Source organism: Garra rufa, chromosome 16 (assembly GCF_049309525.1).
Source record: "Garra rufa chromosome 16, GarRuf1.0, whole genome shotgun sequence".
Lineage (NCBI taxonomy): Eukaryota > Metazoa > Chordata > Actinopteri > Cypriniformes > Cyprinidae > Garra > Garra rufa.
Genome location: NC_133376.1, coordinates 25722580 through 25750564, shown reverse-complemented (window position 1 = coordinate 25750564; position 27985 = coordinate 25722580). Strand labels below are relative to the sequence as shown.

At 39.2% G+C, this 27985-nt stretch overlaps 1 protein-coding gene across 1 annotated transcript; it reads left to right on the top strand.

The window, feature by feature from the left end:
• The first annotated feature begins 469 nt into the window (after positions 1-469).
• slc7a11 (solute carrier family 7 member 11) lies at positions 470-27985 on the top strand. The gene is made up of 12 exons (XM_073820441.1): positions 470-846; positions 10084-10210; positions 10723-10838; positions 10927-11052; positions 12300-12399; positions 12476-12520; positions 12643-12766; positions 13359-13462; positions 14713-14809; positions 15143-15292; positions 16034-16211; positions 26254-27985. Exons 1-12 carry the CDS (start codon positions 576-578, stop codon positions 26307-26309), a joined length of 1494 nt encoding a protein of 497 aa, XP_073676542.1. The 5' UTR covers positions 470-575; the 3' UTR covers positions 26310-27985.

Genomic DNA, 27985 nt, shown 5'->3' with positions numbered 1-27985 from the left:
CAGTCTCATACCTTGTGTCAACAAGTATGCCAAAAAGATAACAGTTCACGATCCTGGAAACAGAAGTTTGTTATCACTCTTAAGGTCTACTTGCTAATCAGAACACGTCTAGTACAAGTGCAGTGAAACGGGCCTTTGAAAGAAAGAGAGAAAACAGCAAGTGTTTAAAGTGAGTGCTGGATGCCTTTGTGTGATATGCATGTTACATGAGGAAAGGTGAGAAGTGCTGAAGCATCATGACTCGGGGCTATGCTGCTGCCACTAAACGCCATAACCACAACAGGAAACGCCACCTTTACTCACACATTACGCTGTAAATTACAGGACAAGATGAAAAGAGGAAGACAAACGCTATAGGAGAGAAAAGGGGAGTGTTTGAGACACTAGAAGGCCAGCGAGAGAGAAAAAAAAAGGAGGGAGAAGCCACTACACATTGTATTTGTTTAGACTTGTCACAGCGTATCAGAAGTTTGCGGTGAGAACACCTTCCACTCAGGCCTCTCGTGTGCCACTGGTAAAGGGAGGCACACTACGCTTTGAGTCAATGTGTGTGAGTTTGTGAGTGAGACAACAAGATGCCCAGAAGGACTGTGTCAGCTCCCCATCCCAACGGGGATCCAACTCCAAGTAATTTTGGAGAGAAAGACCCTTTAAAATCAAATGGAGCCCCTGAGGAGAAGGTGGAACTGCATCAGGAGGTGACCCTGCTCCAAGGAATCTCTATGATCATTGGGACGATCATTGGAGCTGGAATCTTTATCTCTCCGAAGGGGATTCTAAAGAACTCGGGGAGCGTGGGAATGTCGCTGGTGGTGTGGATTGCCTGTGGGATACTATCTCTTTTCGGTAAGTGTCACACAAGACACATACCTGAACATATGCAAACATAAGAGTGTTAACATGTGTATATGCTCTCACACACAGGCTCACATTCATCTCTTTCCAAACATATTACGACCTAAATATCTCTCCCACTCGTCTGGAACAATCGAATTCTTAGTTCCTGATAGAATCAGCAGTTGCATTTTAATTTGAGGAATTGTACAGACGCTGATTTAAACATTAGTCTGTGGTTTTGATATTGTGGCTCTGTTGATGTAACAGACATTCATTAGGTCACACTAAATTGCTAACTGAAAAAAGGAGTGGAAAAAGGAATTTAGACCAAAATTCTGTAATTTACCCAACCTCACGACATACCAACCATTTTTTTCAAGAGACATCAAAGGAGAAGTTTAGCAGGTTTCAGCTGTTCTCTTCCTCACAATGAAAGTAGGTGGACAGCAGGGGATGTCTGAACAAGACAATAAAAGCACCATAAAGCAGGTCTTCTGATGCCATTTGAGACATTCTTTTGAAGAACAAAGTGAAACATAAGTCGTTATTCGCTAAAAATCCTGAAAAGCTTGTTTTTGACCCTGGACCACAAAACCAGTCTTAAGTAGCACTGGTATACATTGTATGGGTCAAAAGGATTTTTGATTTAGATTTTTCTTTTATGCCAAAAATCATTAGGATTTTAAGTAAAGATCATGTTCCATGAAGATTTTTTGTAAATTTCCTACCATAAATATATCAAAAATTAATTTTTGATTAGTAATATGCATTGCTAAGACCTTTATTTGGACAACTTTAAAGGCGATTTTCTCAGTATTTAGATTTTTTTTGCACTTTCAGATTCCAGATTTTCAAATAGTTGTATCTTGGTTGTATTTCATGGTCCACATTCACAATCACTGTATGGACCAAAGCAGCTTGGACATTCTGCTAAACATCTTCTTTTGTATTCTACAGCAGAAAGAAAGTCAAACAAGTTTTATAAGACATGAGGGTGAACAAATGATTGAAATCTCATTTTTAGGTGAACTGAGAATTATTATGGCACATCTGTTTATTCTGATCTGCATAATGGCCGGGAGACGCCAAGTCGACTTCAAAAAACTAGCAGCGACGAAAGCCAACACGTCTGAAACACGCTTCTCAGATTACAGCCAACTGCAAATATTATTTCAAAATAATGTGTGTTTTGCACCTGCGTGATAGATTTAACCGTAAATATCAGCAGATTTTAATAGTATATATTCGCCATTCAATACGAGATAAATGCAGATATACGAAAACATAAACAAAGCAGTACTTGCTTGCTATTTCAAACATCAGTTATGAAAACTTTTCTTTATTTTAAGCCGCTCATGTTGTTATGAAAATATTTGCATATTGGAATTCTTAGGTAAGATCACGTTACATTAGAACAGTTTTCTCTTTCTGCCACCTTCATTTACTCATTTTCTTCACTTTTGACTTGTTCGCTAAACTGAACATCCAATCAGAGTTATCACTATAGCCGATGGGCCTAATGCCGATTCAATCGGGCAAACTGCCGCCAACGTGAGCCTGATGAGAGCGGACGTGTGGAACACACCAAACAAACTAGCCCGACAGATGCTGGCCGATGGCCCGACACTGACCATTGGCTTGGTGTCCCGGCCTTAACTCACCTTTTTCCTGACTGACTAGAAAAGTACTGCTAGTTAAAGAACGTACTCGGTTACTTTCGTAACCTCGGTTCCCTGAGATACGGGAACGAGTACTGCGTCGAAGACGCTATGGGAAAAGCTCCTTTTCTCCTGAGACTGAAGCATTTCAATAACGCAGTGTAACTGCACGGCCATTGGTTCGTGCAGTGATAAAAAGACGAACCAATGGCTCGGCAGCGGAGCTGCACGAGCCTATGGCGATGATTCGCGCCCGATCGCGCCAAAAGGGGCGGAGTATCTGGCTATATAAGCGTGCATTTAGCCATAGGATCTCAGGTACTTCGACTGAAGCGACGACTGAGTCGTGCAGCTACATAGCACGGCCAGCAACGCAGTACTCGTTCCCGTATCTCAGGGAACCGAGGTTACGAAAGTAACCGAGTACGTTCCCTTTCGATACTTTCACTCGTACTGCGTCGAAGACGCTATGGGGAACCAGTACAATCCCGCCGTTGCTATGGTAGAGGAACGACTGACACGGCCCTAGCACTGAAGGGCTAGTATGGGCCAATCTGTTTAATCAAGATAACGTGATAAACATCCGTTCCAGGGATTTAAGTGCAGTTTGGAGCTCCACTGAGGCCAAAGCGTACCACATAACATTTATTACTGGTAACAGTTATCCCATTATGCAGAAGCACCAGAGTCTGTAAGACCGGGACGTCCAGATTATAAAATCTAGCAAATGTGGACGGCGAGGCCCAGCCGGCCGCCGCACAAATTTCTGCTATGGAAACGCCACTAGACCAGGCCCAGGACGAGGCGATGCCTCTAGTCGAATGGGCTCTTACCCCCATGGGACATTGTAGGCCCAAAGAAGAGTAAGCCAGCATGATGGCTTCTACTATCCATTTGGATAACCTGTTTCGTGACCGAAGACCCCTTGGCGCGGCCACCGAAACACACAAACAGCTGTTCTGACTGCCTAAAGGAAGCAGAACGCTCTACATAACACCTCAATGCCCTAACGGGGCAGAGGGGATTAAAATCCTGGTCTTGCTCCGAAGGAGGAAGAGCCAAGAGGGAAATAATTTGGTCTCTGAATGGCGTCGAGAGACTTTAGGTACATAACCACGTCTTGGCTTCAGGATGACTTTAGAGTCATTTAGCCCGAATTCCAAGCATATGGGGCTCACAAAGAGCGCCTGTAGTTCACCCATATGTTTGACTGATGCCAATGCTAAGAGCAGGGCAGTTTTCAGCGTTAGAGGGCGAAGGTCAGTGGACTGAAGCGGCTCAAAGGGAGGGCTTCTCAGAGCCCTCAGCACCGTGGGTAGGTCCCAAGAAGGGACTGTGATGGGGCGAAGGGGGGTTAAGCCTTCTTGACCCCTTCAAGAAACGAACGACCAGATCGTTCTTTCCCACAGATTGACCATTTATAAGGTAATGGAATGCCGCTATGGATGTCACATAGACCTTGAGCGTGGAGGGAGATCTTCCCTTGTCCAATAGCTCCTGAAGGAAGGACAATATCACTGATATGTCGCATAAATTCGGATCTGCACCGCGGGTGGAACACCAGGCGGAAAAGACAGACCACTTAAGATCATAGAGCCGCCTTGTAGAGGGTGCTCTGGCTTGAGAGATAGTGCTCAAAACGGCCTCAGGGAGACTTGTAGGCTCCCGTCGAGAGACCATACGTGCAGCGCCCACAATTCCGGTGGGGGGTGCCATAGCGTTCTGTTTGCCTGTGTTAAGAGATCTCGTCTCAGTGGAATGGGCCACGGCGCTGTTGAAAGCAGCCGAGGAAGATCTGGAAACCAATGCTGGTTCTGCCAGAATGGGGCCACTAACAGGACTTTGAGCTTCTGCTCCCTGACTCGCCTTATGACCCGTGGTACCAGGGCAGTCGGGGGAAACGCATACAAAAGGAGATTGGGCCACTCGCGGGCCAATACATCCTGTTCCTTTGAAAAATAGATTGGGCAGTGATAATTGTCTTCTGAGGCGAAAAGATCTACTTGCGCCTTGCCGAAGACCGCCCATATTTCCTGAACCATTTGGGGGTGAAGCATCCACTCGTCTGAGGAGACGTTGCTCCGAGACAGCATGTCTGCTCCCTGGTTCAGCCTGCCTGGCACATGTGTTGCTCTCAACGAGCGGAAGTGCAGTTGAGCCCACTTTAGGAGACGTTTCACTAACGTGATAGATGTCTCGACGAAAGACCTCCCTGGTGATTTATGTAAGACACCACTGTCATACTGTCCGAGCGGACTAAGACGTGGTGTCCCTTTAAGACCGGCAGAAGGGTGTGGAGGCCTAAACACACTGCTAGCATTCCTAGGCAGTTGATGTGAAGGCGACTCTCTGCTTTCGACCATTGGTCGAATGCAGGCTGGCTGTCGCACAGTGCCCCCCAACCTGAGTTGGAGGCATCTGTCGAGACCACTTTCCTTCTGAATACCATGTCCAGGGGAACGCCCTGTTCCATCCATTGAGAGTTCTTCCAAGGAATCAGAGCTGTGACACAGGCCTGATCTACCTTGATACGTAGGCGTCCTAGACGCCAGGCTTGAGGAGGAACCTTTGGTTTCAGCCAGAACTGCAGAGGGCGCATTTGAAGCAGGCCCAACTGAAGTACTGGGGATGCCGAGGCCATCAGGCCGAGCATCTTCTGAAAAGCCTTGAGAGGGCGAAGGGCTCCGACTTTGAAGGAGGCCGCGAGCCTGCAAATAGCCTGGGCTCGTTGCGGCGCAACTCCATTCGGGTTGAGTCGAAAACTGCTCCCAGGAATGAAATACGTTGGCTGGGAGACAGCACGCTCTTGGCAAAATTGACCCTGAGTCCTAGGCACACTAAGTGGCTGAGGATTATGGATCTGTGGTGTATTAGCTCGTCCTCCGACTGGGCCAGGATGAACCAGTCGTCGAGGTAATTCGAGACGCGGATTCCCATCTGTCTCAGGGGGGAAAAGCGCTGCGTCCATGCACTTCGTAAACGTGCGGGGAGCTAAGGACAGTCCGAACAGAAGGACTGTATATTGATAAGCCAATACCTCGAAGGCGAATCTCAAGAATTGCCTGTGACGGGGGGCAATCTGGATATGGAAGTATGCATCTTTCAGATCCAGTGAGCAAAAGCAGTCCTCTGTGCATATCTGCAAGAGGATCTGCTTTAGCGTAAGCATTCTGAACGGCCGTCTCATGAGGGCGCGATTCAGACGTCTGAGGTCGAGGATGGGTCTTAGACTGCCATCCTTCTTTGGAACGAGGAAGAAACGGCTGTAGAAGCCTGACTCGCTCTGTGTTGGGGGAACCGTATCTACGGCACCTTTGCCAACAAATTCCTCACCTCCGTACGCAAAACTTCTACGTCTTTGCTGTGAACTGAGGTGGAGACCCCGCTGAAGCGTGGTGGTCTTCAAGCGAACTGACGTGTGTAACCTCGTTCTATTATGCCCAGAACCCACTTGACACTCCGGGGATGGCTTGCCAGGCCTCGGCCCGCGTGGCAAGGGGTTGCATTGGTTCGAGCAACTGACCGTTATGACAATGGCAGGTTGTGAGGACGCTGTCAGAAAGGGCCCAGGGGTCACAACATTTTCCACTGAGAAAACGAGCCGCCAGCGAGATATAACACTCATCGTCTCAACAAGCGCAGCCTCAGTGTGGGCATGGCCCAGACGCATCCAATTTGAAGCTGTCAGTAATGATCAGTGACAGCATTCTCATTTAATCCACCTAAAAAGATCAAACCGCTCAAAAAGAGGAGTAATGATGATCTTTGTATTAACATATAGGTAGTTTAAAACGCTGCGCACATCCTCTCAGTTCTGCTCGTAGCAGACGAGGGGAGGGGCGGGGCCGTCTTCACTGAGAAACGAGCCGCCAGTGAGACATAACACTCATCGTCTCAACGAGCGCAGCCTCAGCGTGGGCGTGGCCAGGACGCATCCAAATTGAAGCTGTCAGTAATGATCACAGTGACAGCATTCTCCTTTAATCCACCTAAAAAGATCAAACCGCTCAAAAAGAGGAGTACTGATGATCTTTGTATAAACATAGGCAGTTTAAAACGCTGCGCACATCCTCTCAGTTCTGCTCGTAGCAGACGAGGGAGGGGCGGGGCCGTCTTCATTGAGAAATCGAGCTGTGAGCAAAGCAGATCCAGACGTAAACACTCGCAGAGAGAGCTGTCTGTCTCAGAGCATGCAACCTCAGCGTGGGCGTGGCCCAGGCGAGAGGCGCACTGAAATATGAAGCTGTCAGCAATATAGAATCATAGGTGACAGCTTTCTGCTCCGATTTGCTCAGGATAGAGCCGCTCGATAAGGCGAGAGGCGCAGATCCTCACATAACACTGATCAAAGACTGCACAGAGTGACGAACGCGGGGCTTTGCCGGCGTTACGTCACTTAAGTCTGATCGCGCATTCACCGTTTCTTTCTCCGAGGTAACTGAGAGAAGAGAAACGTGAGAAGGGGGAGGCGGGGCGACTCCCGCGAGCGAACATGTCCATACTATTAATAATGAAAGCAGCTCGCCTCTGTGAGCGCGGCATAAGCGACGCATACACGAAAGCAAAGCCGTCAGTAATAGATGTAACAGTGCTTCGCTCTGATCTGCCAGGGAGGATTAAAGCCGCTCGTGTAACGAGTGCATCTGATCCTCGCGAGTAACACACGCTGGCAAATCAATAAAGCTTGCACAATATGTGTCGGCATGAGAATGCTCGTGCATGATTGCTCAGCTCACAACTCGCTGCTGCTTCCTCCGAGATTACTGGGAGGAGAGAGACATGAGAGCTGGAGCGCCTTCTGCGAGCGGACCGGGCTTTCGTAGTGAACGCAGTCCGTCTCCCTAGCAACACACACACACAAACAAATGCGAGCTTGTCAGATCAAAGGCAACGGGAAGAGCGAGCACGCGGGCTCACTGCCGGCGTACGATCGTTCAAACCCTGTTGTTTAGTTCCCTGACTCCACTGTCTCTTTCTCCGAGCCTTGCTGAGAGATAAGAAACGGGAGAACGGGGTTAGCGAGCGAAAAGAGCGAGACTCAAACTGTCAGCGACAGCATTCCGTCTCAGTGAGCGGCACTCACTGCCCTTCTACATCGTGCAGAGCCCTGCACGAGCCACTCGCATCGCGACATTTGCAACAACGTCGCTAGAAAATTTGCTCTTTTAGAACTTACTTCTTAGAAATAAGCCCTTTTATACTCACCGGATGGCGGCAGGGGATCAGCTGGGACCGCTGCTGCTGCGACGCTGAAGGCGGCGGAGAAGCGGCTAATCAGACGAGCAGAGAGGGTCTCTCGTTCAGCTTGATCCGCTGCGAAGGCGTGTCAACGGCGAGTAGCATCAAGTCTCGTAGATCAGCAAAGAAGTCGTCGCTGAAGGAGAAGGATCTGAGATCCTATGGCTAAATGCACGCTTATATAGCCAGATACTCCGCCCCTTTTGGCGCGATCGGGCGCGAATCATCGCCATAGGCTCGTGCAGCTCCGCTGCCGAGCCATTGGTTCGTCTTTTTATCACTGCACGAACCAATGGCCGTGCAGTTACACTGCGTTATTGAAATGCTTCAGTCTCAGGAGAAAAGGAGCTTTTCCCATAGCGTCTTCGACGCAGTACGAGTGAAAGTATCGAAAGGGAACCAGAGACACTAAGAAAGGAGGACTGGATGATTGTAATCACATCTAGAAGAAGGAGTAAGAATTTGAAAATTTGGCACTGTGGGTAAAGCTGCATTTTGTTCAGATAGCAGTAGATGGAAAGACCTGTCTTGCTTAAGTTGCTCATTGTGCACATGTTATTCAGACAAGTTATGTAACTGTGAGCCAGAGCAATCATTTCACCAACACCCAATCAATCGCAAAGTTTAGAAATGTGTATTGTGCCAACTCATGATCCTGTTACATAAAACTAAAACATGTTCTATCAATGGATTAAGCAGGTTCAATTTGTTAACACAATGATTGACCCTTTTTTGTACTTAATTAAACTCCTTTGGCCTTGGTTATCAGTGAGCTGAATTAAGTATCATGTATTAAACATTAACTTTCACAGCATGTATTAATAGTTTCATGCTAATTTCTATATATAATGTACTACAAACATTAGTTATTTAACATGTAAACATTGGTTAATTGTCAATTTAACAATAACACCAGTACAATTTATTAATTAACAATGACTTAAAGAGATAGGTAACCTAAAAAGGCAAATTCTGTCATCAATTACTCACCATCATGTCATTCCAAACCTGTAAGACCTTCATTCATCTTTAGAAAAAAATTGGGTTTTTATAATGAAATCCGAGAGCTGCAAAGGTAGTGAGGACATTGATAAAATAGTCTATGTGATGCTTTTTGTGTACAAAGAAAACAAAAACAATGATTTTATTCAACAATTTCTTCCCTTCCATGTCAGTCGATGTGCTTTCAAAAGAGTACCATAATGCATTTTTGCACACAAAACAGTATTCTTGTAGCTTCATAAAATTATGGTTTAACCTCTGTGTGTCACATGGACTATTTTAACAATGTCCTTACTACATTTCTGGGCCTTGAACGTGTCAGTTGCTTTGCATCACTTACTGTGTTTTGCCTTGGTATTTGTTTGGATTTTGTAGTTACTACAGTTTCTCTGAAACTGAAAAAAAATTTAGCCAGGAGACTTCGCCACAAGACAAAACAGTTGTCATAAAGCCCATTTTTAGCATTAACTGAATTTTGACCAAATGTTTAGTTACTGCGCTTTGCCTTTGGAGGGCAGTATAAACACAACTTTTTAAATTATCTGCCCCTAATTCATTACATTATTAGGAAATTCAGGTTTTTCTGGATAGTTGCAAAGCAAGAATTTCAGGCTATGCATGAAGACCCTGAACACAGGGCCTCTCTAATGCGTAATGTGTGTGTCCATGCACGATAGAGGCTGATATTGTCTTACGCCATCCTTTGACGGCGAGGAAAGCGCGGTCTGACACCGTGGAGGTTGATGGCTTTGTGTGTGTGTCGAAGAAGAATTAGTTTGTGTATAAGAAGAGCATTGTTTGACAGTGTGTTTATTCATGTGTATGTCAGGAGTCATTTCACACTTGTCAGCTTGCTTTTGTGTGCTGCAGCCCGCAGGCTTTGAGGAAAAGCTGAGCCGCCGTTTAAAAAAAAAAAAACGCCCATTCATCCACAATTTCTCTCAGAGAGAGAATTTTTCAAATCTGCATTCTGAACTCTCTCCGTGTGTCTTGTATTTTAGAGTTCTCTTTACATTTACCCTTTGATGCTCACAAGTCAAGGGCTGTGAGTGAAGCAGGCTTTGATTCGAACAGTGTATTCATTAAAACATTAAAATGCATAGAACTAAAATGAGCTTGTGTAACTGTCCTCTCAGAGAATGAACAGATGGTTCTAATGAACTGACTTAACCATGCGCCTTTAGGGTTGCTTCGCAGGTGTTGAATAAATCTTGCCACCTTTCTGAATAGTTATGGCACTCGCTTTTCAAGGCTGGCCTTTGTCCAGCCACTGTCACCTCATTTTGCCAAAGCATAAAAGTTTTTGCCTTCATTTTTCCCGGCTATTTCTTCTCTTTGTCCCTTTTAGGTGCTCTATCTTATGCTGAGTTGGGTACCTGTATTAAAAAGTCTGGCGGCCATTACACGTACATTCTGGAGGCGTTCGGTCCGCAAGTGGCTTTTGTGCGATTGTGGGTCGACATGATTGCCATAAGGTCAGTAAATCCTCATTCATCCTCCGTCTTCATCGTCAGGTCCCTGGGGAAGTGCCAGAATAAACAAACACAATCCCTTCAACGCCTCAAATAAACACAAGCAAACTCTCCTTGAAGGTTATCTCTTAATATTGCTGCTAGGCTCCAGTAGTCATAGGATAAAAAACAGAGATGAAGAGCCTTATGACAATGAATAAGCCATGGAAGTTCTCACGCAAAGGCTCAAAGGCTGGATTCGATGGGTTCATACTGTATGTAATCACAACACCATCAAGATTAACATCTGTAGCTGAAGGAGAGTACAGAATATGTTCATGACAAAGATTTAGCTTAGACTATTGTAGGATATATGTGGGACATGTTTAGTGATTTTAACAGTAGAATGCAAGATAAGATGTTCTGTTACAATCATGATTAATCACTTCAACATCAGAACACCCATGTTTTTGAGTGATTACAAAATGTTCAGTACAGGACACTGAGTGCTCAGCATTTATTTTGTCATTTTGAAGACCTGCAGGTATGGCTGTGATCGCGCTGGCATTTGGCCGCTATATTTTGGAGCCCATCTTCATGCCATGCGAAATTCCAGACATTGCCGTTAAATTGGCCACATCAATTGGAATCAGTAAGCTTGAGCTGATTTATATAATTTATATATTTATATATAAATGTAGTGATGCTTGATTATTATTGTATATTCTGCTTCCTTGCAGCGATGGTAATGTATCTAAACAGCATGAGTGTAAAATGGACTGCCAGAATCCAAATCTTCTTCACATTCAGCAAGCTGCTCGCTATTGCAATTATCATTGTTCCAGGATTATACCTGCTCTTCAAAGGTATTTAGTTTGTATTATGCTTATAATAAACAAACAAACAAATTATGTTTTTTTCATAAGAGCTAAATGCGGTTTCTTATGCTCATCAAGGCTGCATTTATTTGATCAAAAATCCAGAAAACACAGCAATATTGTAAAAAATTATTTCAGAGTATAATAACCATTTTCTACGTAAATATATATTTTAAAATTTAATTTAAATTACGGTGATGGATTTTCTGCATCATTTTCTAGTCTTCTAGTTTCCAGTGTCACATGATCCTTCAGAAATCATTTTAATATGCTGATTTATTATCACTCTTGAAAACAGTTGTGCTGCTTAATATTCTTTAATAAATTAAAAGTAAAAAAACAGCATTTATTTAAAATAATAATCTTTATTCTATATCAACAATATAAAATTCCATTTAAAAGTTTGTGGTCAGTACATTTTTCTCCTTTTTTTTGAAAGAAATTAATACTTTTATTCACCAAGTATGTGCTAAAATTATAAGCAAAAACATTTTAAATTTCAAGACCAGGGTTACCTTATTTTGTCTTCTAGGAAACATGTAACTATCTTCTGTAGCGTCTGAAGGGCAATACTAAATGAAAAAAAAAATATGATATTTAGGCAAAAAAAAAAATTTACACAACTCCATACTGTTCAAAAGTTTTCACCCCCAGCTCTTAATGCATAGTTTTTCCTACTAAAGCATCAGTGAACATTTGAACCTTCTGTAATAGATGCATATGAGTCCCTCAGTCGTCCTCAGTGTAAGATGGATCTCAAAATCATACAGTCATTGCTGGAAAGGGTTCAAAAAAGTTGGAAAACCAAAGAATTTATAGGACCCAAAGGATTTTTTTTTTTGAAGAACAGCAGGAGTTTAACTGTTCAAAACAAACTTGCGGACTCATGAACAACTATCACTAAAAAAAAAAAAAAAAAAAAAAAACACAGCTGTGGATAATTCAGGTAACAACACAGTATTAGAAATCAAGGGGATGTAAACTTTTGAATGGGGTAATTTTTATAAATTCAAGTACTATTCTCTCTTATGTGAAATATCGTAATCAGGTCAGTACTAAATAAATAATAACATGCATTTATTTTGTATGATCCCTTTTATTTTGGTAAAATAATTAACATCGCACAGATTCTGAAAGGGGGTGAAAACTTTTGACCTCAACTGTATAGGAAAAACTTCAGGATGTGTTAGCTTTCCATAATACTAATCATCATTTGCCACTGGTTATATCTGCAGGGGAGACCAAAAACTTTGAGAACGCATTCGAAGTCAACACCATACATTTGTCAGGACTTCCTCTTGCCTTCTACTCGGGGATGTACGCCTATGCCGGCTGGTGAGCCCACCTTCTCATTTTACACAAATCCCATAATGCCTACAAAGTCTTTGAATACATTTTTGTCCTCTCACAGGTTTTACTTGAATTTCGTGACTGAGGAGGTGAAGAATCCTGAGAAGTTAGTGATTGGATATAACAAATATGATTTCTGCAGAGGAATTCTGATGGTTTAATTCAGCTGTTTCTAGCATGGAAAAGCAAACCGCAGTGATGACTTGGGTGTTAATTTCCATTCCCCAGGACGTTGCCTCTTGCCATCTGCATCTCCATGGTGATAATAATGATCTGTTACACAATGGTAAACGTGGCATATTACACTGTGATGTCAGCAGAAGAGCTGTTAGCCTCCGATGCCGTAGCTGTGGTAGGTCACTCCCTGTCTGCTTCTATCACACATCTTATTCATTAACAACAGCACTGGCAAAGTCCAAGATCCTAACATATTTTTTTCATGTAGCAGCAGTAACTGAATCTTTTAAGAAACAGAGACAGAAAAGGATACCAGCTTTATAAATGAGTTCAAGCAATTTGCAGCAGTGACTGTAACAGTCAACACCTTCCTCCTCAGCAAAGTAAATGTGATTACATAAAGCCAGTGGCTCTAAATGCCTGTCTGTTTCTCTGCTGGAGAAATCATATATCTCTCACAAATAACTGACGGCACCAGAATCCGTGCGCAGAGATCTCCTGCTAGGCTCTGAAATGCTCTAAAAGCTTTCTCATCTCGTTAGACGTCTGTAATGCATTCATTTATAGCCTGCGTGTCTCTATACAAGCTTACTTTTTATGGAAAATATAAAGCCTTTTTACTGCACTGATCATTCATAAACATCAACAAGTCTAAAAATTGAAGATCAATGTTGTTTTCCTATTTTGTTTCACAAAATGAGTTACTCTTTCTCACTTCCATTAACTCTCTTTTCATCTCTCCATCTCCATCTTTCCCTCCCCAACAGACTTTTGCAGAGAAGCTGATGGGAAACTTCTCAATCGCAGTTCCAGTTTTTGTGGCTATGTCTTGCTTTGGGTCCATGAACGGATGCCTATTTGCTATCTCAAGGTGTGCGTCTCAGTTTTGAGTGTCAGATTACCAGATTTTTATTAGAAAAAGAGACAAATTTAATGACTTTTTAGTAGGGCTGGGTGAAAATATTGATTTCTCGATTTTAATCGATTTTCATTTTTACGAAACGATATTGGTTCTTAAATCGCAAGAATCGATTAGTCCAACCTGTTTTCAGTTAATGATCAGAACATTGCAACGCATCTCTAATCCAATAAATCGCAATAATCTTTGTGCTTTGTTACTTTTGATATGAAACGAAAGAGAAACGGCAAGTGAGCTGATCATTTCCTCCACTTTAATACCAGTTTCATCATGAAATAAACATACAAACACATCCGAAGAAGAAAGAGTAGGCCTACAACTTACCGAAATCCATATATAGTCATATAATCATTTAATCAGTGTTTCCAACGAGCAAAAACTTCAATATAACAGTTTGTAAACAATTTGTCATGTAACGTCACATTTACCTTAGAAAAAATATATTTGGTGACCATAAAATATAATTATGTAATTGTAACTTAATTGAGTGTAATTTAAGTGTTTGTATACAAATCAGTTTATTTTAACCTTTAATATCATAATGTAGTACCAATATTTTACAGCTTTGGCATGTGCTGTACCTGATACAGTATATATCCAAAATAATTGATATTGAATCTGAAACAAATCGGAAATCGAATCGGGAAATACAGTTGAAGTCAGAATCTGCAAAATGTTACTTATTTTACCAAACTAAGAGGGATCATACAAAATGCATGTTATTTTTTATTTAGTACTGACCTGAATAAGATTTGATTCTTAATAATGTGTTATTACCTGAATGATCCACACCTTTTTTTTGTTGTTAGTAATAGTTGTTCATGAACAGTTAAACTGCCCTATGTACTTCAGAAAAATCTTTTAGGTCACACAAATTATTATTATTATTTTTTTCCAGCATTTTTTGTGTATTTGAACCCTTTTTCAACAATAACTGTATGACTTTGAGATCCAGCTTTTCACACTAAGGACAACTGAGGGACTCATAAGCAACTATTACAGAAGGTTCAAATGCTCACTGATTCTTCAAAACTGATTCTTCACGAGTAAACTTAATTAAATTTAGTTTTGGGGCATCTTTTAAGTCTTTAGTTTCAAAGAATATTCTTCAAAGTTTTTAGAATATTGACTTTTTATAGGTCTTGGTTTGTATTTACAGTGAATGTTTGAGCGTGTTTTAACATTGTGTCTCTCTTCCACAGAATGTTCTACGTGGCCTCTCGAGAAGGTCAGCTTCCTGAAGTTCTCTCTATGATTCACATACGCCGACACACGCCATTACCTGCTGTGCTCATCCTGGTGAGTCATGAACACACACACATGTCCCACTCAATGGTCACCTGTACTGGTACTCCTGTGCAGCTGAACAAAACCATTTGCAGCTTTCTTATTTTCCACATACTGAGCATTTCAAGTGTCAATATTCAGAGATGATAAAAACAAACAAAAAAAAAAATACTCAATGGCAGTGCAGGCCTATATACATCTGAAAGCTTCAAAATAAATATGTTCTCACTGTCAAAAGGCTCAGAAGATTTCAAAACTTTCATTTTACAAGACCACTTTTTTGTCAGCATGTATTTTTCATGTCTATTTCTATGACTTTCTAAAAGTACTTATCTTTCTTTTTAGTATCCGATCACACTACTGATCCTCTTCTTAGGGGACATCTATAGCCTGCTGAACTTCATGAGCTTCATGCGCTGGTTGTTCATCGGGGTGGCCGTACTCGGCCTCATCTACATGCGCTACACACGCCCGGATATGCCACGACCGTTTAAGGTGACCCGCTTTTCTTTGCTGGCAGCCTATTGTCTTGTATCTCATACATCTCTAATGTAATATAATGGTTAAGTATCTAGCGGTTAGAAAAACACAGTAGATTTAATTCTAAGTTGTAGGTTAGCAGAGGTCAGCCAAGAGTCGGAAAGCTATTGAGATCTCAATTGTACTCTGTCACTTTGTTATTGTGTCCACTTAATCTTAGGGTGCTCCAGGGGGCCTTTCTCTGGGATTGGTCAACTGGTAGTTATTTTGGATGAAAAGTGGCCAATATACTGTGAAGTCACCATGAACAAACTGAGCTGACATTTCTGATGTATTGAGTACCCGTTTTTCCCTGTAGTCTTATCTATGCATTTAATTTGTCGTAATGAAAAAAGTTAGCTGCTCAAACTAGAACAGGCTGGGTGTAAACATAGAAATTAATGTATGATGCGGCTGTGGATCCCTTTTAGATAGGAAATTGAAGATTTTACAGATATCCATGACAGTGAGCCAAACATGTTATTTAAAGGAAATGAAAAAAGGCACAAGCATGTTAAAAGAATCATGAAAATGGTCTGCTCACTAGATTCCAAGTCATATGGACTTGGAATATAGTTTTGGAGTCATGATTTTTGAGGAACATACCTACATTCAGTCTAAACTGGAAAACACATGCGGTTTGTTGCTCTTTCCAAAGTGCAAAGAGCAAAATTTTAATAAAGCCCTGCTTGATCTTTGTGTTTTTCTCTTTCACAGGTCCCTATTTTCATCCCTGCTGTGTTCTCCTTCACCTGTTTCTTCATGGTCTTCCTTTCTTTATATTCAGATCCAATTAATACTGGGATTGGCTTCGCCATCTCTCTCACAGGCATCCCTGCGTACTTCATATTTATCCACTTCGAAAGAAAACCCAAATGGTTCCGGAAATTTTCAGGTCAGAGGTTACATATAAATGCAAATGGAAACAGCACAAAACTTCTGAATATGTGTGCAAAAGTCTATTTTTGTCTAGTTACACATTAATGATTCTTGTAAGGCCCTATGAATTCTGTTTTACTTTTACCCAAATTCTAGCCTGGCAAGCCAGACCCACATAAATGTAGGGTCTGGGCACTCTCCATAGACAGGGCTCAACCGGAGGGGTGGGATAAACGGTTGTAGGGCTGCAACTAACGATTATTTTAATAATCGATTAATCTGTCGATTATTTTTTAGATTAATCGATGAATCGGATAAAAAAAAAAAACAAGGGATTTACAACCCTTTATTCAAAAACAGAACTAAAATCTTTAGAAAGTGCACGAACATGTTGCTCCTTGAACTGTTATAATAATAATAATAAAATAAAAATGGACTAACACAAAAAACATACACATGTACATCTGCCAAATATATAGACTAAATAAACTAAAATTACTATCCGTCAAGACAACGGCTTGCTGTGGTGTACATGCTGCATTTCCCATCAAGAAGCCTCTCAAATTAAATTCCTCAGTGCGCATTAAAAAAGTCATGTGACTTTGCACGCTGGAACGGGATAACTTGACTAACTTTCTGCTACATTCATTCTGCCATGGCGGTGTTTAGTGTCCTGCCATCAGCAGCGACCAGCTGGAAGAGTTCCGCATTCAAATGCACGCAAAACTGGCCTCAAAGCCCCAGCAAAAGTAATTACCATGAATGTGTCAAGGCAAAAATTAAGAAAATATTCGAATTACTTATTAATAAACTAGTATTTTCTGATTCAGTGTTGCAAAGATGAAATTGACGATCCTGCCATCTGCTCATTAATGCCTAATGCATCTTTATGGATTAGCTAATGAAAGAGTTTTGTTTTCGATTTTAATTATTTCGTTTTATAGTAAAATAATAATTTAAAGCTTTCTATAGATATTGTGTTTGTGAGGCAATTACCTGGGTTTCGGTTAATTATTGTGAAGCGTTCCTGTTTAAACCAAAGATATCAAGCGTATTCTGTTTGTTTTCTTTAAGAGCACATTTTGTTGATACTGTTAGTACACACAAACTAAGCTAGACCCTTTACAGTTCTGGCCCGGGTGATAAATTACTCTTACCTTTATGAGCAAAAAAGAAATTCCACATTGCACTGGCGTCTCCATGCGCTGCAAAGCGCGCTTCTCTCCGCACAAACTTTGGATTTATATTGATTGAATGATTAAACTAATATTGTGATATGTTTTAAGTTTTTTATATCAATGGATTTTAATTTAAATCGCGATGAATTAAGCAGGCTTTTGATCTGTCTGCCGCTGTTTGCTAGGTATAACTTTAAAAAACAAAAACTTGAATTTAACAAACAAAAAGTGTTCCAAATATACACTGTCAGAAAAAAGGGTACGGTTGGGGTCCATTTGTGACACTTAGGGTACAAATGGTGAAGTTGTACCCTCGATGGGTCATAGTTGCACCTTAGAGTACTCATATGTACCATTCAGGGGTAAAAAAGGTACAGATATGTTTCCAACTGCCAGAGGGTCCACGTTTGTACCATTTAATCCCCAAAGAAAGGTACAATCACTTGTGTGACCAAAGGAGTAAGCCAGATGTCTATGAAATAGTGACCCAAAATTAAACAGAGCAAGATAATCATTTTCATGAGTTGTTGGTTATTTGGAAGAGATGCACAAAATAACCAAATATGTTCAAGAGCCTGCATCTTTCTGACCAGTTCTGAACAGTACACACGCAAATTACATTTTATTGATTATGCAGACCATCAAGATAATAACTTTTAAACGTAAAGCATATGTATTAAAGTAGGCATTTTTTTTTAATTTTTAATTGTAATTTTAAACTGATATAAGAGCTGTTTTAAGTTTTGTTTTTAATGTAGAGTTAAACAAATACACGTATTAATATTACTTAGCAAAAGCACAATGAAGTAGACAAAACTATTTAATGTTTATTAAACATTATATGGTGTACTACTTTGCCTCAGTTCAAATACATATTTTCGGAGCGAGCCTTTTCGTGTCGTCCAATGGGATTGTAGCCCGCGCTGTGCATTTTGAAAAAGAGATTGTGCATGACGCCGGTTATTCAGAACATCATTCGACAGAGGCACGGAGGATCTTCTTCAAAAACGGAAAGAAGCTGCCTGGAATACATGTCACTGAAGACGAAGCACAGAAATTTTGAGGTAAGTTTAATTTTAAGTACTGTGAAAATCTGTTGGTTCCCTTTCGATTTATGTTAACTTGACATTGCGTCTGTAGCCAGGCCTAACGTTAACGTTACCTGACGCGTGAGGGAAACCTTTCTTCGAAAACTGACCTGACAAAACCAACGCATTGCCATTACATTTTAAGCTTATTGTTATTATTTCAATTGTTTTTTATCATTTAGCCGGAAATTAAGATATAATTTTTCGCTTAACTCATACTCCACTGAGAGATGGCACGAGACGCTGACAAAACAGCGGTGAAACGGCCATAGAAACAGCTTAGGACTATCGCGTTTTGTGCTTGCTTATACCGTAGATTTATAAATTCAGTTTACCAAAATGTTCTTACTACTCTTACGTTAACGTTAACTTACCCGTGTTCACTCCGGACGCGGGCGAACGCCTTTTATTTTAACGCCTCTCCTAGTCTTTCTGGAATTATATACATTACGAATATTATCCGTGTTGATTTATATCAGTTTTGTTTGGTAACGTTACATATTTAACTAACGTTATAAACGTAAGTCCAGGAGAGTCCTAATTATTTGTTATGTCGTATTGAGGCGTCGGTATCGAGCCCTTCCAAGGACAGCAAGTAAAATTGGTTTAAGTTACCATTATTTATCAAAACTCGTGAAATACGTTTCTAGTCTGTGAGCTGCAAATTTAAATAATTTGGCTTTTAATAATACACTCTCAGTTAAAAAAAGTATAGTTCTCTGTTAGTTCGTTAAGTGTACATATTGGTACCTTTTAGCTTTTGTACCTTAGGGTACTGTTCCAGTGACAGTATTGTACCTTTTTCTGGAAATGTATAAGTACTAACTTATTGTGTATTTTTCTGAATTAAAGCAATGTTTTTATACTGATGAATGTCCATTGAAAAAGAGATTTTATTGTTGCTGTTAAAACCTCAAGCTCACACAGACTATGCATTTTTTTCCCTTTAGAAAATAAGGTGGCTTTAACAAATTTGTACACAAGATGGAGGTGGTAACAGTAACACTAGTACCAAGTGCCAGCAGAACCCTATCAACAAACTTCAACTACAGAAATGTAAGTATAACACTGAGTTCTGTGTATTATATTTGTCCTATGTTTAGCGGTTAACCGTATTGATTTTTTTAATGCCTAATGCCAATATTTTAAAAAGCAGGGTGGCCAGTCAGCACACACAAGGAAAGTTGGGAGAGTTAGAGTTAGTTTCATCAAAATTATTTTAAATTGTGTTCCGAAGATGAAGTCTTACTGGTTTGGAACGACATGAAGGTGAATAATTAATGACCAAACTAAACTTTTTGGCTGAATTAATGCTATAAGAAAGAAAATTTGAAAGACTAATAAGGTATCTTTAATTCTTTTTCTGTTACCGGCTTGAAAACTTCGGGCAAAAACAAGGGATTCTCCCATTTTTAAACTGTCACCGATAGCAATGTAGTAGTAGTAAATTGCTGAAGTCAGTAGATTTTACTCAGTCAAAATACATTTATTACATTTAATATTTTGGCTTTTATCATTATGTTAATAAATATTGAAATTAATTAAAATATTAACAAAATTACAAATTTGAGCCAGGGAAGATAAGAGAGATGAACATCCTCAGGGGTCAGTGATATCACAGATTCTAAATCAGTTATTAGCTTAAAATGAATGTTGAATGTCGATATAAATAAACAGTATGCTATAATGATAATTTACAGTTAAAAAAAAATTGTAGAAACATTGTAATTTTCTAAACCTTCAGGTAAACAAATATTTGTGCATTCAATCTTAGAAATATTTGTATATTACTATAGGGAAATGGCAATGAAAGAATATTAAAATGTCTGATTTGATTGTTTTGAAGTATTTTTAGTTAATTTAAATGATTAACTTTATCTTTTTGTAAATTTTCAGTTGTGTGATGAAGCTGACCGAATGCATTCATCAACTGTCAGTTTAAGCCGGCACTTCAGGGATGGCTTTACCAGTATTGTGCCCAAGGTGCTTCAGCTTGTTCAAAGAAATGCTCCGTTGGACGAAGTCTACAAGAAGCAAGAGAAAAGATGCTTGCAGAAGATCTAGGTATTGACATAAACATAGTGGTTTTGTGATTATCTATTAAGCTTTTTTAAGAACTGATAGTCCCCCTGTAGTCAGATTTAATCCCTTAAAACTCATCTTTGATCACCAAAATAAGATATTTAAATGTTTTTTCTTTGTGTGAAAAAAATCTTCATGCCTTAAAATTGCTCGAATGTAACTCTACACCTTGATTGGTTACAAGGTAGTTTATGTCAAAATTTTCACATTATTTGTCTTTAAACATTTAAAACAGCACATTGCATTGTTTTACTGATAGATTTTTGATGTTTTCTTTTCTTCTCAGTGTGATGCTGATACTCCATACCCAACCATATAGTTGGCAGAAACTGACTGGAAAATGGCTTTCTCCAAGAGGGTACAACTTTTCAAAGTGGATGGTGTGGAGTTGTGCAAGGAACTAGGAGTTGAAGAAAGGATCACTACAATGCACAGCCTTCAGTGCTTACTATTGTTTTCAACTTGGCTTGTCCACCCTACATGAAGAATTCACTGACTTTCTGGCAGCATGCCATAGCAAAGATAACTGAGGTGGGTGGCAAGCCCCTTACAATATCTATCACCCAAATAATTAATATCCTGTGTTAAAAATGCCAAATATACTGATGCACAAGGGTGAAGATTTCGACATTCAGTGTTTTAAAAGTGACGATTTAAGTTCAATACATTTTAAATGTCAACAGTGTATATATATAATGTGGCAAGTTTTTTTTAATACCAGTGTCATATGATTCACAGTTCCATGCATACGCAGTAAAAGTTGACTTTGAATGAAGTGTTATAAAACCAGGGCAAGAGATGGACTTTCAGGCCCTTGCCGTGTACTCTGCTTATGATAAATAAGTAGTTTGTGATCCCCAAGAATGTTTAAAAAGTTCCAATTAGTACTGTGTATTAGTGTAGTACTGCGTTTGGTAAAAATGGGTTTGTGATAAAAAAAAAAAAGTACGCATATAAAGTTACAATTAATGAAATGTGTACTGTTGGAAAAAGGTTGTTTTTGATTCTTAATGTTTAAAACATTTTTTAGAAAATGTAGAATGCAGTAGAAAAAATTACTTAATGGGATGTATTGATTATGAAAAAATTAATATTAAGCTTAATATTCTTGATATTTACAATTTTATAAAATGTTTTAAAAAGTTAGAAATAGTATAAACAATTGTTTTTTGAAAAAAGAATTGCTCAATATTTGCATCCTGTTAAGACACATTGAGGTAGAGCTTATTTTGTGATAAAATGTTAGGGTATAATCAATTAATGAAATGTGTACTGTTGGAAAAAAAATGTTTTGCTTTATAAGAACAGAGTATAAATTTTTTTTTTTTTTTTTTAAGTAAAATTTTGCAATATGCATCCTGTTATGACATTGTGATAGAGCTTAAAACATTCATCCTGTGAAAAATGTGAGAATGTAATGTTTTGAATGTTTAATAAATGTGATAAACAGCATCCTGGCCTTTTTAATGTGTTGTATGTAGTACAGATTTGCCACCATAAGGTACAAAAGGCTTGTCACTGGGGCAGTACCCTTAAAAAAGACTAATTTGTACCTTTTTTAAAAGTACATTATGGTACCATAGCACTAAATGGTACAATTTAGTCAGCAAAGGTACATATTTGCCTTTGTAAGGTACATACTGCAAGGGTACAGATATGTACCCATGTGAAAGGGTACAACGGGTGTACCCTTGAGGGTACTGCCCCAGTGACAAGCCTTTGTACCCCCCTGAAGGTACAAATTTTGCACATTTTTTCTGACAGTGTATCTCTAAATTAACTTTATAAACTAAAGGAACGAAAATAAATGTAATCACTTTGCTATTAAAATCAGCAGCTGTGTAATGAGGAAGAGAAAGAGAAAAAAAGACAGTCGGACTGGAAATTCAGTCGGCCAAAAATTGATGAGCTGTCGGACATTTTTACAAGGAATGTTTGTTTAATAACCTATATAATATTCTTAGGCTACTTTCTTAATTAAATATATTATTTCTTTGATTTATTTTAGCGTTTTTAGGCTGCTTGTTAGCTGACTGAAGTGTAGGCTATATATAAAAAAACAACGTGCCACCGTCACAGCCCTATTCAAAACTGAGACGATTTCACCTCAGCAGAGCTCCTCTTTCTCCTTACGGTTGTGGTATGTTTTCGACACATTATACAGACAGACAGTGTTACAAAAACTTTAGAAGTAGTTTTCTCCATCTCCACTATCCAACGACCCGTACACCAGCTCTTTTGCGATCGAGCATTGGCTGCTGTGAAAGTACGCTAGCCAAAGTAGGCTTAAATATCAAACATGTTTGATATAAATCGGGGCAGCATATATATATAATGTGAAACGGTGCTTTATGCTCAAATGTTCCAGTTTTGCGCATAAGTTAAATTCGCATTTTTGGATGGAAACACAGCTTATGAGGTGCCGAACTCTGCTGGCATCAGTGCGGGAGAGAGACCGAATGTGTCCACTCCGCTCTGCGCTCAATTTTTTTTAAATATATATAATAACAACAACCAAATGTCTCTGCGTAGCGCGACACAACGAATCGATTATGAAATTCGTTGCCAACGCTTTTAGTAATCGATTTTTATCGATTTTATCGATTCGTTGTTGCAGCCCTAAACGGTTGTCTTTCAAACTCCTCTCCATGCAATAGGATAGCGCTACAACCAATCAGAGACTTAGTCTGTCAGGTGACGTAGTCAGAGCGACGGAGATTTTTAACGAAAATCAGTGCACTGTGCAGTCTGTCAGCCAAATAATAGACATAGATGGGCACTAAACCTTTAAAAGTAAACAAAAACATGCACAGACAAATCCAAATTACACCCTGCTCTGATGTAGTATACGCAAACACCGGAAGGGGAAATCGGTGAAAAAGTCCAGGATGAGTTTGCGTAAGCAAACGTAATCTTTTAGCTTTAAATGGGTTTGAACAACCAGGATAAGCGCAAGTAATTACCATTTTGAATAGCCGCTATATCCACAATCTCTGTGCACTGTGTGAACAATGAGTGTCGTATACACGCCACAGATCGCTTCCGGTGTTTGCGTATTCTACACCACAGCGCGTTCACACGTAACGAGCTCCTGCTCAGGACAGATGGACGTGGCTGTGTATCCAAAGTAAAAAATTATATAAATACTGTTCAGTTTTCCACGCGTAATTCACAGAACCAGGAATTCATGTCTGACGGAACTTATGGTCGCAGGTCAGGACTCAGGCGTCATCATGTTAAGCCCGCCCACCGACTCGTGATTGGCCCGGTACATCTTGGATTTTTCGGAATTTTAAGTGAATTGAGAGTAACTAGACTGACCTTGGAAGCAAATGTAATTTGCTGCCGCTAGGGGCGCGTCTAGATTCTAGGCTACCCAAATTCAGTTTTTTTTTTCCAAATTCCATTTTTTCAGTTTTTTTTCCATTTAAATTTTTCTAGACTGTTTTAATGTCTAATTAATTGAAATCATGAAACTTACACAATTTAACAGCAATTTCTTAAAATTTTAACAATTTTTTTGGTCACACTTTATATTAGGTGGCCTTAACTATTATGTACTTACATTAACCCTCTGGGGTCTGAGGGTGTTTTGGGGCCCTGAAGAAGTTTTGACATGCCTTGACATTTGTGCTTTTTTCAGTATGTTAAAAACATATTAATGGCCTAAATCTAAATACATTGTAATCAGCACAAATTGGACTACAAAAATATGTAAGCAGCATGAATGTACATTTTTGAGTTTTTGAGAAAACAACGTTTATGCGTGCATAGTGAAAAACAAAATTTTTGAAGTCACTGAAATAAGGTCATGTAACACATACAGAATATTTGTTCACGGGACTTTTGAGAACTGGATGTGGTAGGCTAGGTTTTTTTCTACCAAATGATGTGAAAATCATCTAGTTCAAATAAGTACAATGCACTTAATGTGGTCATATTGCATTGCAAAACACTTTTGCTTCTATTAAGGTGGGATATGGGTAAGGTTAGGGGCAGGTTTGGTGGTATGGGTAGGTTTAAGGGTGGGTTAGGGTGTAAGGGATGGGTCAATAGTGGTAATTATAGAAATTAATTACAAATGTAATTACATATAGCTTTTTTAAAAAGATAAGTACAATGTAAAAACATGTATGTACACAATAAGTACATTGTACCGAATGATTAATTTAAATGTAAGTACATAGTAGTTAAGGCCACCTAATGTAAAGTGGGGCCAATTTTTTTTTTTTTACCAAATTCTGTTATCATTAATTTTCTGGATTCTATTTGAATGATTTCATTAAATTTCAATCATCAAAAACATCTCCAACTAACTGATTTTATGAAGAATTATAATTGAATTCTAGAGATTATGTTTATGTCTTTATGTACTCATATATTTAGGCGGCAGAGGCTGAAAACAGCGAGCATCAAGTGCGCTTCAGTGTGTGTAGAAAACGTTTGCGTCATTCATTCACACACGCAGAGACACGCAGAACATGCAGGATTCATATTTAAATAGTATTTTTGCAGCTTAATATTGATTTATTTTCATTTATTATTAATTTTGATTTATTCATCCAAAATTTGGCAAATTCCGTGACATTCTGCGTTATAGAGTAAATTCCATTTCTATGACTGGAATACATGATTCCATCCAAGTTTTTCACATTGTGGAAATCATATGGCCCTATTCTAATAATGATGTCTGACATGCCAAGCAATTTTTGATTATATGACTAAGGTGTTAAAACTCTTGGAAAAATAGAGTGGTTTCAAAAGTATTAAAACACTAGTATTTTCACCAGCTAAAAATGGTTTTAAGTCAGTTATTTCTATCTTTTGCTGCAGTGTGGTAGTAGGAAATATCAGTTTACATTTCCAAACATTAATTTTGCCATTAATTGTAATAATCCAGTGAGATTTTTGTTTGCACAAAGAGTCTGACAACAGCCAGTGCTCCACACTGGTTATTATTGTCTGTCTGGAATGACATGAAGAGACAGAACAAACTGAGACAGACTAAATCCAGAAGAACTGTGACAACATCTCCAAGATGCCTCAAGAAACCTACCTGCAAAGCTACAATACTGTTAAAAGTTGTAGGCACTTGAGTAAAAATGCTGTAAAATTAGCATAGAGTTTCTTCATCAATTAACTTTTATTAGCTAAATTAAATCAACACTTGGTGTGACCATCCTTTGCGTTTAAAGCAGCTTTTGCCCTAGGTGCACTTGCGCATAGTTTTTCAGGTAGCTTTGCAGGTACCGTGGGTCTCTTGAAGCATTTGGAGACGTTGCCACAGTTCTTCTGGATCTGTTCTGTTTCTTCATGTCATTCCAGACAGACTAGATGATGATGAGATTAGATCTCTGTTTGGAGCACTTGCTATTGTCAGACTCTTTGTGCAAACAAGAATCTCACTGGATTACTACAATTAATGGCAACATAAATGTTTGGAAATGTAAACTGATTTTTCCTACTGACATACTACAGCAAAAGATGCTGACTGACTTAAAAGCATTTTTAGCTGGTGAAAATACTACTGTTCTAATCATTTTGGCCACCACTGTAATCTCTGGAAATGATACGATACTCATTATGCACCTATTATGAAATGTATGTAAATATATTCCATGTCACATCATATAGAATATGGTAATATCATAAAACATATGCTAATTAATGAGTTTGGCTAATTAATGTTTGTTTCCCTTGTGTTTCACAGATTCTATGAACAGATCACTACAGATCATCTTAGAAGTAGTTCCTGCCGAACACTGACCATTATCTTTTTTCTATGTGCATGTTTATGTGAAGGCTGTACAGTTTCTGTTCATTCATGTACAGTCGTGGCCAAAAGTTTTGAGAATGACACAAATATTAGTTTTCACAAAGTTTGTTGCTAAACTGCTTTTAGATCTTTGTTTCAGTTGTTTCTGTGATGTACTGAAATATAATTACAAGCACTTCATACGTTTCAAAGGCTTTTATCGACAATTACATGACATTTATGCAAAGAGTCAGTATTTGCAGTGTTGGCCCTTCTTGTTCAGGACCTCTGCAATTCGACTGGGCATGCTCTCAATCAACTTCTGGGCCAAATCCTGACTGATAGCAACCCATTCTTTCATAATCACTTCTTGGAGTTTGTCAGAATTAGTGGGTTTTTGTTTGTCCACCCGCTTCTTGAGGATTGACCACAAGTTCTCAATGGGATTAAGATCTGGGGAGTTTCCAGGCCATGGACCCAAAATTTCAACGTTTTGGTCCCCGAGTTAATTTTCATGGCAAAGAAGGACTATGCAATTCATCTGATTACTCTTCATAACATTCTGGAGTATATGCAAATTACTATTATAAAAACTTAAGCAGCAACTTTTCCAATTTCCAATATTTACGTAATTCTCAAAACTTTTGGCCACGACTGTAGTATCTAGTAGTTCTCAACTGGTGGGTCACGACCAAAAATGGCTTGCAAGATTGACAGCAGAGAGAGAACAATCCTACAGTAAATGCAAATAATGAAAAGCAACTCAACCAAAACCAGTTGAGACCTACCGCTGTCGCATATCCAAAATGAAATACAATATCTCAATGTCCCTGCCTCAGTCTACCTGAGAAGGAGACGTTACACTGTCATTTCAACACATTATTCATTTTCCAAAGTGAATCACCTAACGTGACTGACATAAAGTCCATGCATTTTACCGGTGATTTAGGACCATGTCCAACTTTTTCTCTTCCACTTATTCAATTTGCACTGCTATATCTTTATACACGTCAATGTCACAGATGTCATAACAAGTGATTCCACTGACTCAGCCGGGGATTTGGACATAATCTATTTCACTCTCCTCAATGGCTGCGATATTTGAAATTCTGTTATACAGACATGACTGTACATGTAACTGAATAATGGCTATGACAGCTTGGCTATCTTGTAGGGTCTTGTCTGACCAATAAGTTTTTTCGAACATATCATATACACTACAGTGATATTACTGAATTTGATACACTGGATAATCTGATATTTTTTATTGCCTGTAATGCTGTTTTATTGTACCATGCATGAGCACTAATTTATGTTGATTATCACTCCAGAATTGCTTTTAAACCAATTAACAACTTACAATCAGTTTACTCTCTAATGAATTGCCAGTAATGATTTTGCACATTAACATCGTGCATGTTTAAATACTGAATCACCCACATATATTCTGACAGGACATCAGCCTACTTGATAATATCTGGGTTTAATTAAATCAGTATTATGTTATATTATTATGACTTTTTTTCAGAAAAGAGTGTTTGAGACACTTTTACATTCACTGGTGTATTTTTGTACAGCATATTTTTTTAAACTATATCAACTCCTGTAGAAACAACTTTTGTAAAGCTACAAACAAACTTTGCATGACCAATTCATTCCAAATCAAATAAATCTATTTCTAAATCAC